The sequence below is a fragment of the Haliotis rufescens genome, unplaced genomic scaffold (assembly GCF_023055435.1).
Source record: "Haliotis rufescens isolate VD_foot unplaced genomic scaffold, xgHalRufe1.0.p SCAF_6, whole genome shotgun sequence".
NCBI classification, from domain to species: domain Eukaryota; kingdom Metazoa; phylum Mollusca; class Gastropoda; order Lepetellida; family Haliotidae; genus Haliotis; species Haliotis rufescens.
The window spans coordinates 26,824,226-26,841,209 of NW_025964334.1; the positions used below are offsets into that span (position 1 = coordinate 26,824,226).

Below are 16,984 nucleotides of genomic sequence, written 5' to 3' on the forward strand. Positions count from 1 at the left end.
CTGAAGTCAGTATGGCAAATTAAACCATTTGAACACTCACAGGAGTCTTTTATCTGTTGCAAACCGAAATTGTTTCAGATTTAGTAAAAAACATAACTTTGCATTTAATCTTATTCAATGTCACAGGAACTTTCGTTGTTCAGTATAGAAACATTATCATGGTGAATTTGGAATTCGAACCTAGAATCATAGGTTTCTGACACGACTAAGAGACGCAAATACGACGCCTCAGACCACTGAACCACTGGTGATCCTATTCATTTGAGTCACACCCCTTGGACTAGTTTGATGTTTATCAAAGAAGCTTTTTTCTTCATTTTATCTATCGAACTATGTCCATTGTGAAAGGGTTGATTGACTGAGACCAAGGTCCCAAATGTTACATATCGTGGAGTTAGCGTCAGTAAAACTGACAGCTTATTTCTCCCACACTCTAGCCAGCTGTTAAAAGACGTGCCCCCAAAACAAAGTGTTTGTGGTCTGCATTAATGCCTATAACAGGACAGACAAATATGCATCGCATGATCAATTCTGAAAATTGAAATTTACAAAATACCGTTCACGTGAACCCTTCAAATATATACCAAAACAAAGTGCTATCTTCCACGGACAATAGGGCGCGACTGTTCGGCATCTCTTGTAACGCTACGTCAAGGTTTTTAAAAACAATCTAGTGAAAGAAACAGAACAGGAAATTGACGACGTGTTATTACTGTGAACAGTTTTGAATATTGTTAGCAAGATACCGACTAGTTAAGATGTATAGGACATATTACAAGTCAATAACATTAACAACATACGTTCCCGCTGATATTTGTGTAGCGAAACGACTAGCGCGTTCGGATTTTTTCAAATAAACAGAAAATGAAACAAATTTATGCGTTAAATGCGGCATTATTCAATGGGATCTCACATTTCATTCCTAGTCTCATCAATTTATATGCTGATTATAAGAGGCGACTTAATGGACGAGGTGGTCAGGCTCGGTGACTTGATTAGCATGTTGCATTATGCTGCTCATAATATCAATCACTGGTTTTCTCTGGTCGAATATTTACATGCCTCCGTCACAATGCTGGGATATTGCAGAGTGCCGCGTAAAACAAACACAAAAACAACAAACACATTTCAACATCGTACTTACCGCAGCTGTGTCCAGCTGCAACGGTTTGTGCAATGCCGTTCTCAGCTGTGGCCAGGATGGTTGCAGCTGCCTGCGTTCCGTCACAACCAGTACCCGTCTTTCCAATAATACATCCCAGGAGGTCTTGCGCAGCACTGGACAAATGAACAAATGGCTTGATCTGTGTTGTTGGGGTTAACAGAATCACCGTTACCTGCATTTGGCAACGTTACTCATAGCGCTAATGTATATCTTGTCGTAACGGATCAGCGTTTCCTCCATTTGTCAGCGTTATTGATGGCGTTAATGTATATCTTGGAGTAACAGAGCAGTGTTACCTGCATTTGTCAGCGTTATTGATGGCGCTAATGTATATCTTTGAGTTACGGAGCAGCGTTACCTGCATTTGTCAGCGTTATTGATGGCGCTAAGGTATATCTTAGAGTAATAGAATCAGCGTTACCTGCATTTGTCAGCGTTATTGATGGCGCTAAGGTATATCTTAGAGTAATAGAATCAGCGTTACCTCCATTTGTCAGCGTTATTGATGGCGCTAATGCATATCTTGGAGTTACGGAGCAGCGTTACCTCCATTTGTCAGCGTTATTGGCGGCGCTAATGCATATCTTGGAGTTACGGAGCAGCGTTACCTGCATTTGTCAGCGTTACTGGCGGCGCTAATGCATGTCTTGGAGTTACGGAGCAGCGTTATCTCCATTTGTCAGCGTAACTGTCGGCGCTAATGCATGTCTTGGAGTTACGGAGCAGCGTGACCTCCATTTGTCAGCGTTACTGGCGGCGCTAATGCATGTCTTGGAGTTACTGAGCAGCGTTACCTGCATTTGTCAGCGTTACTGGCGGCGCTAATGCATATCTTGGAGTTACTGAGCAGCGTTACCTGCATTTGTCAGCGTTATTGATGGCGCTAATGTATATCTTAGAGTAATAGAATCAGCGTAACCTGCATTTGTCAGCGTTATTAATGACACTAATGTATATCTTGGAGTAATAGAATCAGCGTAACCTGCATTTGTCAGCGTTATTGATGGCGCTAATGCATATCTTGGAGTTACGGAGCAGCGTTACCTCCATTTGTCAGCGTTATTGATGGCGTTAATGTATATCTTAGAGTAATAGAATCAGCGTAACCTGCATTTGTCAGCGTTATTGATGGCACTAATGTATATCTTAGAGTAATAGAATCAGCGTAACCTGCATTTGTCAGCGTTATTAATGACACTAATGTATATCTTGGAGTAATAGAATCAGCGTTACCTGCATTTGTCAGCGTTATTGATGGCGCTAATGTATATCTTGGAGTAACGGAACAGCATTACCCGCATTCATCAGCGTTATTGGCGGCGCTAATGTATATCTTTTCGTAACGGATCAGCGTTTCCTCCATTTGTCAGCGCTATTGATGGCGTTAATGTATATCTTGGAGTAACGGAGCAGTGTTATCTGCATTTGTCAGCGTTATTGATGGCGCTAATGTATATCTTGGAGTAACGGATCAGCGTTTCCTCCATTTGTCAGCGTTACCGGCGGCGTTAATGTATATCTTGGAGTAATAGAATCAGCGTTACCTGCATTTGTCAGCGTTACTGGCGGCGCCAATGTCTATTTTGGCGTATGCCACAGTGCAGGTACATTCTCCTGTTTGAGCTGGAAAGAATAGAGACGCATCATTAATTCTGTGAAGAGTGTTCGTGCTACCGTCTTGATCGATTGCTTAAATATTACCCCCCTTATACAATAAAACTCACACCTCAAAATCAACATTTATGACGTGTATGTCTTACGTACAATTGTGGTAGAAGGGAGGAGGTTCATACTATGGATTTGACAGAGTTAAAACTAGAGATTGAGGAACACGATGTTCCTCGTGGAGTAGGATGATGTCGTTTTGTTTATACCTGGACAGCTCAGTGCTCCTGATTTCACAGCATCATCGGTTGTCGTCACGAACGTGGTCTTTGCCGTTCCAATACAAGAGGCACCGGTAGAGCTGAACATGCAGGTCAGCATTGTGTTGTAGGCGCTGGTGAAGAATGAATATATTTACCTTTAACGTGTGTTAGTTTCATGTTTCAACATGCGTGGACATATGCAATTAAGTTTTATCAAAATTTTCATTTCTGATCCGTTAACACATACAGCATTGTTGACAATATTTTAGTGACGTCAGAATAGATTATGCCGTCATACTCAATATTTCTTCGATTAATTCGACGAACGGGACCGGGTTGTCAGGCTCGCTGACTTGGTTGATGCAGATCATCCCAATGGCAACATGATATACAAAAGGATATAGACTATATCAATGACTTCATTCATGACACATGATTTTGATGAATTTGTACAAAAATACAGTTTGAAGACAGACTTTTTGACCTACAAAGGAGTAAAACTATCAATAGTCAGGTATTTACAGAATAACAAAATAATACATTGTGCCAAAGTTTTCCAAAGACCTGTACTGCCATATAATGTATCAAAAATAAAAAATAAATAGGGAAGCAAGGTATTTTATGAAACCCTATTAAACCCTAAATTTATAAAACATAAGTGCTACAGTAAATGGGAAGAGTTTCTTGAAAAAAAGTATACCGATTCAGAGTGTACAAACATTAACCTTATGGCAAAAAGATGTACACAAAGTTCTGAATTAAGATGGTTTCAGTTTAAAGTTATACACAACATTTTGAGTACTAACTGTTATTTATTTAAAACTGGATATGTTGAATCGCCAGTTTGTTCATTATGTAATGAATCATCTGAAACAATTACTCATGTATTATGTAATTGTCACTATGCTGTTGATGTATGGACGAAACTTTCAGGTTGGCTTGGAAACTACACAGAAGGCAGAGTTAATTTTAGTAATGAACACATACTGTTCGGATTTAAAGAGAAGAATAACAATTCATTCAATGCAGTAAGTATAGTAACAAAATCTATGCTGCACACGTATAATAGAAAAAAAGTCAAATCTTTTTACTAATTCAAAAAGACATACTTCGATATTATGAAATTACAAAATGTATTGCATATTCAAATTGTAATTATGCAAGTTTCCATGCCTTCTGGCCTTCTCTACATGTGTTATTTAGAAACTCTGTATAACTATGATATATGATCTATCCATGCTACAAACATGCCAATAATGTCACAATAAATCCATGCACACTCTATGTATGATATTGAAATGTTAAATATGATGGAAAATGGAAGCAATACCTTCAGGGACAGATCGATCAGCATGTTGTCAATCACTGGATTGCCTGGTCGATCATTATTATTTACAAAGAGGTTATCACGCGAGTGTGTTTGGGGATGGTAAAGATCCTGCATTAGGAATAAACATTGTATTTAGCGAGCCTTGGCGAGCTAAATACATAGTGTTTATTCCTAATACAGGATATTTACCATCCCCAAACACACAAGCGTGATAACCTCTTTATCATTTAATGTCATTCTTTAATTCTGTGCTTCAAAATCGCTTTCCCTCTCTCACAATCATTACGGAAACATTGCGAGTTTTCCTGGAATGCGCGCATTAATATTTTTTACGTCACAGGGTAAGCGATGTGTCAGTCGGACAGTAACAGTAGCCAATTGCAATATAGTTCCAACTGAAATCTGTTTCTTAAACAGTGGCGAAGCAACATATACGCAAAACAACAATTGTTATTAATTGCCTTTCGCGGCAATCCATCGGTCTGTCCGCTAGAGTAACTGCCCTTTGTCAAAGGGAAGCTACTCTAACCCTAGTCTATGAGACGTCACGGCCACGGTCAGACGTTGCTGACAGTCGGTCTGTCCTGTCATAACGTTAAGAAGTGTAGTCAGATGTACACACAGCGACAAAACGAAACAAGGTAACAATTCAAACATATTTCGGCCAAATCCAACTATTATTATTTGTGGAGAAGGTTTCAAGCCGCAGAGGTCTACAAGCACAGATATGGCTACTGATCCCGCTTGGCTAGGCCTCGTGCCCTCGCAAAGTTGTTTCGGAATTTAAATCTCCAAAGTTGCCAAAACTTATAAAATGCCTTAGCTACGTCACAGTTAGACACTGGTTTTCAGTATATCAGACTGTTCTTTTGATAATGATAGCAATTATCCCTGTAGTTTATCCAGATTCCCGATGGTTAATTCTGGTTCGATCGCCGAATGACGAGGGCGACGCCATGTTTGTTTATAAACAGTGAAAGTAGTCCCTACTTGACCTTTGATATTTGCATCTCTATCCGCATATGACCCCAACGGATATCGTTTTTATCCGTTGGCTTTATCCTGCCGAGAAACCTATCCATTATATGATAAAGACCGCTATCATATACGTGGAATAATGTCAGTGCTGAGATAACCAACAAACACAGACAAACAATCTTCTCTAACGTCACGAAGGAGCGGATAGCATAAGTGAACGGGTTATTACATGCGTGTCTATAAATGTTTGATGTATGTCAAAATTGTCAGAATTCAGGTACAATAACTTTAATGAGGTATGACATAAATACTTATATAACAAACTTGATATATTTTATGAATGTGGGAAAACATACCTGCACTTCTTGGGATTGTCACTGGTATCAGTTTTGGCGTAGTTGATTTCACACTGACAGGTAGATGCGCTGAGCCCTTGAGAATAGGCATCAATATCATTTATACCGTACACATGGTTATACATGTACACACACACTTGGATCAACTGATATCAATTAGCATGTACTAGCATGTATTACGTATCGCAAAAATTTGGAATCTAAATGGTACCTGCAAATCAACCATCTATACTTAGTGTCCGCCAACCACCATTTTGGTACCCGGTTTTTACTATTGGTTTCCATTAAACACACATTCGACACTCGACATTCGACACTCGGCATTCGACACTCGACATTCAACAATCAATATTCGACATTCGACATCGACAGCCGACACTCGACATTCAACATTCGACACATGACACTCGACACTAGACACTCGACATTCGACACTCGACACTTGACACTCGACAATCGACATTGGACATTGGACATTGGACACTTGACGCTCGACATTCGACACTCGACATTCGACACTCAACATTCAACACTCGACTTTCAACACTCGACAATCGATAGTTTGCCCTTGACGCTCGACTTTCGACAATCGACACTTGAGACTCGACATTCGACACTTGACACTCGACAATCGACACTCGACACTCGACACTCAACACTCAACACTCGATACTCGACATTGGACACTTGACACTCGACAAATACCTGTGCTGCAGCTGGAGATTGCTTTAGCTTTAGCTTCAACCGACGTAACAAGGGCATTCTTGCTTGTGGAACCATCACATGCCGCATCGTTGTTGTTCCCCAGACAAACAGCCAGCGTCTTGTACTCCCTGGGAAATGTCACACAGTTCATCATTATCATACGAATCGGAAGCAAACTTCAAACGTTAAACATTCCGCGCATTAAAAATATCACAAACGCCCGCAGATCTAAAACCATGTAATGTTATCAACATTGCAACGACAGTGTACTAACTATGTATACTGAATACGTTATGCAGGTCGCTCTGTCTGTTACTTCGTTTTGCTCTAAATTGAGGCAGAACAAATATTTTTGGTGAATGAAATTATCCATACACCTTGAAATGGTTTCTCAACCAATCAGAATAAGCATACATGTATTATTATTTTTTTTAAATGACAACGTAAACATTGACCCGAATTATTCTTTAAACGACTACAAGAGTGATCGTTGTTTACGTCATTAAAGCAAGACTACAGCTATGTTACAACAGGGCTAAACAGATCACATAAAGTCTAAATTCAAAATCTATGGAGGGTTAAATGAGCCACGATCCACACCCGCAATCAGCAACACACATTGTAATAACCCGATCTTCAGTGATATAAGAAGTATATTATCTGGGTGCCGTTGTACAGAGCGATCTTAGCGCTAAGGTGATCGTAACTCACATATCTTTGAACAGTATATCAGTTCATACAGGGAAGCAGCTCTTGGTCGTTTATAGTTTTGGTGAAACCCACCAGCAGGGGTATTGTGGTGAGAAACCTAGAAATATGATCAGGGCGAACCAGGATTCGAACCCACAATCATAGGTTTCTGGCACGCCTACGGGATGTCCCCTGGTAATATATGAGATCAAAGATGCACCAAAGACAATGACAATAACAGAGGTCACTGGCTTTTCGGAATACGGTTCCTACAAGTTTAAGGAGTTACTTACAAGCATCTCTCGCTTTCGCTGCTGAAGGGGGTGGCCGTCACAAACGTCTGTTGACATGTACAGCTCGATGTTAAAGCTGAAAAGAAGATACGGATGGTACTCCAGACGTTGTTACATTTCACAGTCGTCATGATACTACGTGCTTGTATTTGAACCATAGTAATTATGAATAATCCCTAACGTCTTCCTGAGGCAAGAGTGTCCACACACCCATTTCAAAGTCTAGTTTAGGCTTTGATATAGGCTAGTGGGCATTCTTGCCTCGGGAAATTGACGTTACAAGGTTTCTCGCCTTCTTCAACATACAGGTTTTGGGGCATAATCGCGGATACGAAACCCTGCATCCTATACGTATAAAAATTCATAGTGCATCATCTGGAACGCAGAAAATATGTATGTTTGTTGAGGAATGAGTGTTACTATTTCATAATTTAGTACCACTTAAATTTAATTACTGTAGGTCATTTAAAAATACAATATACTGTCCAATGCATTACAATCTTATGCTAGCAGATTCGCCTCAGTTGAAGAACTCCATATCTATTTCAACTAAATTTCCTCTGAGTAAACGCAATCTCACGTTTTACAATACAACTGCACTATTCATTTTTTTACATTTTTGGGGACCCCCATTTTGTAAATAAGATGTTGAGTTCACACACACACCCACAAATAATCCAGGTAAATATTTAACTGCCAGATTGACATACCCATGAAATGTCAGTTCCCAGACACGACAACGTTCTAAATGACATGAATCAAGTAATGGGATAGTCGGTTACCCAAACCAAGTCCAGTTCAATCTAACGGAAATTGTTTACACACATTATCCGGTCTCAGTTTTACACATGGGACTTCCTACGATGAACGTTTAGATGAGTACCTGATTAACTGAATTGCATTCTTTGATCGCAGTCTACGGGTGCTTATGGCAGTAAATCGGTGAGTTTGGCTTTAGCTCGTTCAGAACATTATTTCGGCTGACAGATGGATTCAGAAGGAACATCCGAGGTGATGCAGGTTTGTCACGTTGACCAGTTCGATGAATCAACGAGTATGGTGCTGACAAACCTAGAAACATAATATGGGCGAATCTGGGATTCGAACCCATGATCATAGGTTTCTGGCAAGTCTAAGGGCGCAACTCTGCACAGAGATTCCAGGTCCATTATGCGACTGGGCCACATATGCGCCTGAATTGGTTTTTGGTTTAACGCCACATTAAGCAACATTCCGGCTATATGACGGTGGTCTGTAAATAACAGATTCTGGACCAGAAAACCCAGTGATATACACCGTCAGCATCGATCTTCCACTTAATTTATTGCTTGTAGTTGAGGTGCAGTTAAGACTACAATGATGACTGTCTAAGTGAAGAGTTATGGGAATGTTTCATACGACAAGATCCCGAGGAAGCACTTTCAAGGGCAGCGATAGCAGCCTTTGCAGCATTAGCTACGGCAGTTCTAGTTTGGGTACATCCAGCATCAGTGGTAAACGTCAGACAATGCAGGAGATTCTTAGCCGCACTGAAACAAATACAGGTACACAATGACCGCTGACCTTTCGTAAGAGAATCTCACTTTTTCTCAGACAAGTATTTTTAGAATTGAAATATTTGGTAAAATATTCTAAAATAGAAAAATAGGCACCCTTTTCTGAGTTATATTGCGCTTGTCTCAATTGTTAACTTCCGCGCCAAATTCACACACTTTAAAATAGACGCTAAAGGGAAATGACGTTTGATATTGACTCGAACTGGGTCGATGAGTCAGCTGGTGGACTGAAGTTCTCGAGTTTCATGATAAGCAAATATTCTAAGCAGTTATCACCTATGCTAAGACAAGAACAAAAGAAATGTTTGGGCAGATACCCATCCCTACCAAAACCCACATCCACACCCCACCCCAAAGAAATAACCATTTATTGTTCAATTTTAGCCACCATCAAAGATGTATGTATATTTTCTTTTGCCCGGTAGTCTAGTTTAATTCATGTCGACCATTGTGACAGCAAACTGTCACTTTATCTACACCACCACCACCGTCACTCACACCTTCAGCAACACCATCAGTCAAACCTTCACAAACGCCCATCCCATCACCGACCCCCTTGCCACAGCTCACCCCCTTGCCACACCCTCACCACCATCCAACCCCATCCCTAACCCCATACACAACACGGCCCATCCCCGACCCACATTCTCACGACTGCCCACCAACATCCACACCCACACCCACACCCACACCCACACCCACACCCACATCCACACCCTCACCTGCACATGCCAGCGCTGTTACTCCTGTCTGCAACAGCAAACTCCAGTTCACATTTACACGTCTCCATGGCAGCTGCAAGGAAATAAAGTGATTTGAATGTGGAGATTGGCATCCGTGATTTGAGATATCATTTACAAATAACAGATATGCTGTTGACTACTTACCAGGAGCACAGCTAGCTATGCCATTGATGACCGCCACCGCTGTGGCAGCTAGGGTGTGAGTATTGCCTCCATTGCAGCCATCGGTTGTTGTTGCTCCCAAACATACAGCAAGCTTCTTCTGTTCGCTGGAAGGGAACATATTCCATTGTGTATGGTCAGAGTGTTATCATTAAACCCGTTTCCTAATTTATCATCACCAGTGTATGAAGTACATTTGCTATGACGTTGTCCTGATCATTAATGAGTTAAGCACATTTGTACACTATCGAGGAGTGAGCACACAAGTCATACTGCCATGAAAAAAAATGAATATGTCAATATAAATATGGCGCGTAAACGATGTTCTTTAGAGCGGTAAATAAGTTTTCTCCAGTCAGACCTCAACTTTTAGTTTCTACAAGTTATGGAAGTTCGGATTTTAATGGAAGAGTTGCCTGAACAATGCCACTATTGTTGTTTACGAGTTTAAACTAACTGTGTCCAACTTACACGCAGCCACAACGAACATGCCCATGTTACTCATATGAACACCCACTCTTTTGTCAAACTATGTAATATTGTAAATGTGACCCACTTGTACCAAATGATCTGAATGAATTAAAAAGATATTTGGCTCACCGAGAAAACGAGAAGACGTTTTGTAAAGTTGTCATTTTCAATGTAATACATGCATACACAAGTTTGTGACAAGTTTGAATTGGAGGATGAATTCTACATTCTGCTACTTTTTGGTAATATTCATCTCTGAGGCAACACGACTTCCCATTGTGATAAAAAGGCAAGCACGCGCTATATATTTTACACAACTATATTGTTGTAAAGGTTTTCATATATTTTAAACATGAACTTAACATGAAATAGATTGATGTGTGTGAAGTATTCTTCCACAAGTATATAACATGGGAAAAATTATTTTATAGGACCCAAAACACGTCGTCTAAGGGCGCCGCGATTCGCAGAGTTGCGTCCCTTGGGCACGCCAGAAACCTATGATTGTGGGTTCGAGTCCCGGTTCGCCCCGATTATGTTTCTAGGTTTGTCAGCACAATACCCGTGCTCGTGTGTTTCACCGAAGTGGTAAACGCCTGAGACCTGCATCACTTCGAGCTTTCCTCACACATTAAGCTGACACGCCGCGATATAACTGAAATACTAAACACAACTTCCTCTCTCAAAACACAGATATAACGAATTTTGAAACATTTTGAAAATGTGCTTCTCACCTTACATACCTGTGCTCATGGCCTACATCATGCAATCATGACTGAGCCCCATCATGCAATCAATACAGTGAATCTCAGTCTACTGTGAAGACGACATCTTCTGGATTCCTAAAAATACAACTTACGTGCACTTGTTGGCTCCAGTCACATCAGCCTTGGCATAATTGATTTGACACGTGCATGCGGCGGTTTTAACTGCAAGAAGACACACAATGCATACTACATTCCTTCCCAAATGATCGTAGTTCAGGACATTTAAATATATATAAAAGGACTAGGTTTCTGGTAACTCTACACATATGGCAGGATGGCAAAATCATTTGTTAAATTGTATATGAGTGGGGAACTGAGCAGAATTGTTTCCTGTAACAGTTCCAGGATCCGCGATTCTTCTTGCTAATGATGATACTCGTGTATGTGGGTTTCACCAAAGTAATAAACAGTCTTAGTGCAATGTTCGTCACAACATATCAATCGAGAACCCCAATAGGGACGAACCCACAATAATCGGATCTTGACAGCGAACGCGAGCAGCACTGCAAAACGAGTTTTCACAACTTACGCTTTCGACCACCTAGGCCCACTTGCACAAAGCAATCTTAGTGCTACGACTATTGTAAGCCTATGTTAAAGTATGGGAGTTACAATCATCCCAGCGCAAAGATCGCTTTGTGCAAGCGGGCCCTGGAGTTCATCCGAACATCGCAAATATTAGGTACTTTGTGTAACTGAAGGAAAATGATTCCACAGAGGCAGCATATACTCAATAAACTACGTATTCTTTGTTCTCATCATTTAACGGAAATGGTGTCATCTAGTAGGAATTGGACTCGGGTAGCGACGAACGCAAAACTCAATACTATGTACTATTTAGTAGACTGTAGTAGAAGATACAAAGTGTCGTACCACAGGCGCCAGCATTCTCAACACTTGTAGCTAGAAGGGTTCGCGTCTGTACGGTGGTGTGCCCCCTACATCCATCATCCGCTGTCGTTTGTAGACATCCAATCAGCTGAAACTTCTTCCTGCGTAACCATAGCAACATAGACTGCTTTGGAGTATTGTCTTCAATATGGATTGTGTTTATGGACTTCCACAGTGTGCATACCTGCTTTTACGTTTATGCCTCCATAAAAGCAAACCAGAATATTCTTAAATGATGAAAACTGTACTTATTAATCTAACATTTCAAACAGTATACCGTGTTTCAGCATACAAAAGGCATCGTTATACATATTACATATCTGACCAGTGAAGATCCGGAGTAGAACAGGTCTTAGCAACTAACGGGATCGGGTGGTCAGGCTCGCTGACTTGGTTGATGCATGTCATCTTATCCCAAATGCGTGGATCGATGCTCACGATATCAATCACTTGATTGTCTGGTCCAGACTCGATTATTTACAGACCGCCGTCAAAAAGCTGTAATATTGCTGAGTGCGGCGTTAAACAACAAACAAACACATCTGTTATCGCCATATTCGCCTCTTCCAAAATTTGATGTCTATAAAAATTGTTTTATCATGTAACACCTACGTGCAATCAGCATCTGTTGAACTTCCATAAGTAATCTGGCATGAGCATGTGCTGGGCACAGCTGAAATGTGAGAAAGAGCATGTTTTAAAGCAGTGTAGCTGCATTTAGAAACTATGTCAAAAACATCATACGGATGCAAATGAAATACACTGCCAGGCAAAAGAAAGTATACACCCATGTTTAATGGTGGCTAAAAATTAAACTAACCATAAATGGTTTTTCGGTGGTGTTGTATTTGATATGGGTATCATGGCTGTGTTTGAACCTAAAGTTTGCAGTGTTTCGGCGACTATTTTTTGTAATTTTGTAATTTTTCGGTTAAATCTAATTTTATACTTTCTTTTGCCCGGCAGTTTATGTCAGTTTTTCTAATTCATAGTCTGTTCGTTTGCCATTTGAGCAGATAAATAGTATGTGGTGCCAGGCATCATAATTTAGTAGTAATATAAACAGGGGTACGACACCATCCCCTGACAATGCTTCAATGTAGGTCTTTTGTACCAGGTTCGAGCCTTGCCAATGTATATTCGGACAAGGCCCTCTCAAATATATACTCATTATAAGTATTGAGGATAAAAACAATTGTATAATTATAAATTCATACAGGCGTACTTTTGTTTCAATCTTAGCCTGTAAGGCTGTTTTAGGAGTTGTATTAATGTATAACTTTTATGTTATGAATGGTTATATATATAATGAGATATTTAGCAAAACAAAAGCTGTACGAACTGATGGTAGTTGGGTGGAAGCTGATGGATATGAGGGATGTCACGATGCGAGTGTCTCCCGACAGTGTACACGATGCGATAGGTATCGATCGAGATACTTAATTAGTGGCAATTTTGCGTAGGGCATATACACTATCAAAAAGGTTTGAAACTTCCTGAATATCTGGTCTCATATTTGAATATAAATGTCTCATTTCAATCAATAATATATTTCAGATAAAACTTGAGTGGCAACATAAGTATTTTCTATTATTAAATTCAATAGGAAATTCCCCTTTCGCGAAACAGGACAGGTGTGCATCCGAAATTACATACATTAAATATGAGTGAACAGGTCCATGTTTGAAACGGTACGGGATTAAACTATGAATCGACACAGGTGAGTGTGTATCGCGTATCGTATCGTTTGAGAAGATTATCGATTCATCGATTGGTGAATCGTGACATCCCTACCTATCGGAACCATACAATGGAATCGTGAAATGTATCATCATTATGGCATGGCTTTGTAGGTAATTGTAATCATGTTGAAAAGGGCACCTATTGGTACTAAGTTTGGAAAATCATCGTTATATATGTATACTCACTGCAAGAGGCTGTGGTGATGGATGACCCAACAGATGCCAACGTGGTTGTTTTAGGGACGGTTGCGACACAAGAGGCACCAGTAGCCTCGTACACACATCCTGCCTCCTTCTCAAGAGCCCTGAAACGATATGATAACCGTCCAATGACGTGGGGCAGATGGCAAGGACTGTGCACTATTCATACAATTTTCACCACTAATTTTCCCTTTATGCCCAATGTTTCGGCGAATAATCGAGCCTTTATTCTCCGGTGGTGGCGTTGTATTTGAATGAACATTGTTACAAATGTCTTATTTGTAGTTTAAATATTGACAGAACTGATGTCAGGAGAACTAGAAAACTATGAGACGATAAGCTTTGCAAGCGTAATGTTTAATGTCGGGAATCCAGTCTGCCCTAGAGGCAAAGATGCACTGGAACAATTACTTTCGTTATATGCAACCAATTTGTTTAACCTCTTTGGCAAGTTATGTATGCCGACTTGTCGTGTCTGCGAATGAAGCTGCCTCGGAGATGATTTCAAAATGCAATAAGAAAACAAGGCATTTTTACTCACGTGCATTTCAAAACAGGCGTGCTGACATCAGAGGCGATGAAACCTATTTGGCACGTACATGTGTCGGAAAGTACTGAAATTGAAGGCAGGTATGAATATTAGTTGCTTCTTGTTGTTTAACTCCGAACCCAGCACGATTCCAGCTATATGACAGTCTGGACCAGACAATCCAGTGATTGATATTGTGACACCGATCCACGTATTCGGGGTACGATGCCATGCTATCAAGCAAGTCAGCGAGTGTGACCACCCAATCCATTTGGTTGCTCCTTAGCATAGGTTGCGGAGGACCTATATTGTTACCCAAAATTCCAGCGGAATATAGACAACTGTATGGTCATGTATGGGCGTAGAAACAACCTTGTACTCCCATGACCAACATTGCATAGAGGGCCACATATTAAATTGGGTTTAACGGCGCGTTCAAGAACGTACATAGCGACGTGCATACACTTTGTATGCAGACTCATGCAAACAGGTGCTAGTGATAGTCCTCTGAGATACATGCCACAGTTTAACATGGGCACCGCACTCACGTTTATTATACTCGGAGCCGTCTAGTCCTTGTTTCATCGCTTTCAGCCGAGCACAGGGTAACATCAAGTTAAATCTTTTACGCTATCTTGGTGTGACGTGGCCAGGGGATCGAACTACCGATTTTCCGTTATCCACGAATCAAAACATTGAGTGTGATTGGGAACCACGGAAGCCTTTTAGGGCAATTTATTTTATTTACTTTTTTCCTGAAATCTCAAGATAGTAAGTGGAACTTTCAAGATGCTATGTTGAAATTTCACGATACATTCGTTGAGATTTCAAGTTAATATCTTGAAATTTCAACTTGGTATAAATATTAACTTAGCATCTTGAAATTGTAACATAACATCTTGAAATTTCAACAAAGTATCTTAAAATTTCAACTTAGTATAAATGTCAAGTTAGCCTCTTGAAATTTCAACATAGAATCTTGAAATTTCAAGTTATAATCATCAAATCTCAAATTATTATCTTGAAATTTCAAGAAACTATCTTATATGTATCTTGAAATTTCAGCATAGCATCACGAAATTTCAACGGTATCTTGAAATTTCAAGAAAAAATAATAAAAACAAATGGCCCTTAAGGCTTCCGAAGGGTACGGATACTCACCGCATGATGATATAGCGTTTATCTTCGCGAGAACACTTGTAGCAAATGTGCCTGCAGTGGCAGTGGTGCCACACCCTCCTCCGGACAAACCTTCCAAGCAGTCTGCAGCAGTCTTTAGGTTACTAAAACATGGAAAGAAACAATAACACGACTACCTATGTGGCGCTTAGGCAGTGTGGACTGAAAACTAGCATGGGGAAAAGAGCATTCATTCAGCCAGGAAGTCACTTTGTCCTCAACTGACAGAAACTTTCACGGGCAATAGAAAGAAGACACTCGAAAATTGGATTTGAAGAAAAAAATAAACAAATTCAATCTGGAGACCAATCTAGAGTTGGCACCATTAAAAGGAGAATTGTGTTCCACTGTGTTCAGCCTAGGCCTAGAACTTGTAATCGGTGCCATGTATGAACTTTAGACATTGTCCCTGGGTAAATAATTCAATCAACATCTCCTAGAAGGATATAAACTGCCGGACAAAAGAAAGCATACATTGCTCTTTACAAGAAAATTACAAACTTTATCAAAACGTTTTTAGGCTGAAAACAGTCACCGAAACACTGTAACGTATGGTCAAAATCAGAAATATCCATGTAAAATATATCACCATCGAAATATCCATGTAAAATATATCACCATCGAATAAATATTTCTTTTTTGTTTTATTTTTAGCCACCATCATACATGGGTGTATATTTTCCTTTGCCCGGCAGTTTAGTTCATTGCACATCAGCAACAGATGGCAGGAATGATGAAGATGCTTGTTAATTACCCACGAGGGCAAACATATAGAGAATCTCACTCGAGTGTCTTTTGATATCAAATATATCAACACGAGTTGATAAAAGTGGAAAAATTCTGAGGCTTGCCGAGGATTTTTGCCACTTTTATCAACGAGTGTTGATATATTTGATATCAAAAGACACGAGGGTGAGATTTTATTTATCATCCAACATCATTCTTCCTACTTTTTCAATTTGTAGACAGTAATTAGCAGTGTCTTCAGTGTAAAAAGTACTGCTAACAGCTTCAGTAGCAGAGCCATCATTTATGTAATTTGATTGTGACGTCATGGTAACCAGTGACGTCACAATGGTCTGCAAAGCATTATGATGTAATTTCATTGCAGCGATATCTACAGTGCAGATATCGCTTAATCTAATCCAAGCGATATCTCCTGTAGGGGCCAGTTTTGGATGATAAATCGGGGTTCATAAAAAAATCATATGTGTCCTCAGGTCATATCACGTCACGAGACAACAGTGTATTGTTTCTGTCACCCGGGCGGCATTGTAGACGTCATTCGAATCTTATTGTGACGTGACGTCGGAATGACGTCACACAATAAACGACCTCATAGCTGAAAATTGTTGACG

At 40.1% G+C, this 16,984-nt stretch overlaps 1 protein-coding gene across 11 annotated transcripts in view; it reads right to left on the reverse strand.

Moving 5' to 3' along the window:
* The window catches only part of LOC124118796 (G surface protein, allelic form 156-like), a 190,918-nt gene that overhangs the window by 34,508 nt on the left and 139,426 nt on the right, over nt 1-16,984 (reverse strand). For 10 of the 11 annotated variants that reach the window (XM_048386092.1, XM_048386094.1, XM_048386091.1 and 7 more), the window contains 15 exons: nt 15,609-15,730; nt 14,460-14,532; nt 13,904-14,022; nt 12,588-12,648; nt 11,958-12,076; nt 11,177-11,246; nt 9,829-9,953; nt 9,664-9,736; nt 8,784-8,914; nt 7,386-7,461; nt 6,403-6,530; nt 5,698-5,773; nt 3,040-3,164; nt 2,710-2,788; nt 1,145-1,278 (listed from right to left, as the gene is read on the reverse strand). In XM_048386092.1, the coding sequence (XP_048242049.1) occupies nt 1,145-1,278; nt 2,710-2,788; nt 3,040-3,164; nt 5,698-5,773; nt 6,403-6,530; nt 7,386-7,461; nt 8,784-8,914; nt 9,664-9,736; nt 9,829-9,953; nt 11,177-11,246; nt 11,958-12,076; nt 12,588-12,648; nt 13,904-14,022; nt 14,460-14,532; nt 15,609-15,730 (1,511 nt within the window). The remainder of the gene's footprint in view (nt 1-1,144; nt 1,279-2,709; nt 2,789-3,039; nt 3,165-5,697; nt 5,774-6,402; nt 6,531-7,385; nt 7,462-8,783; nt 8,915-9,663; nt 9,737-9,828; nt 9,954-11,176; nt 11,247-11,957; nt 12,077-12,587; nt 12,649-13,903; nt 14,023-14,459; nt 14,533-15,608; nt 15,731-16,984) is intronic. The other variant, XM_048386100.1, reaches the window with a different exon arrangement.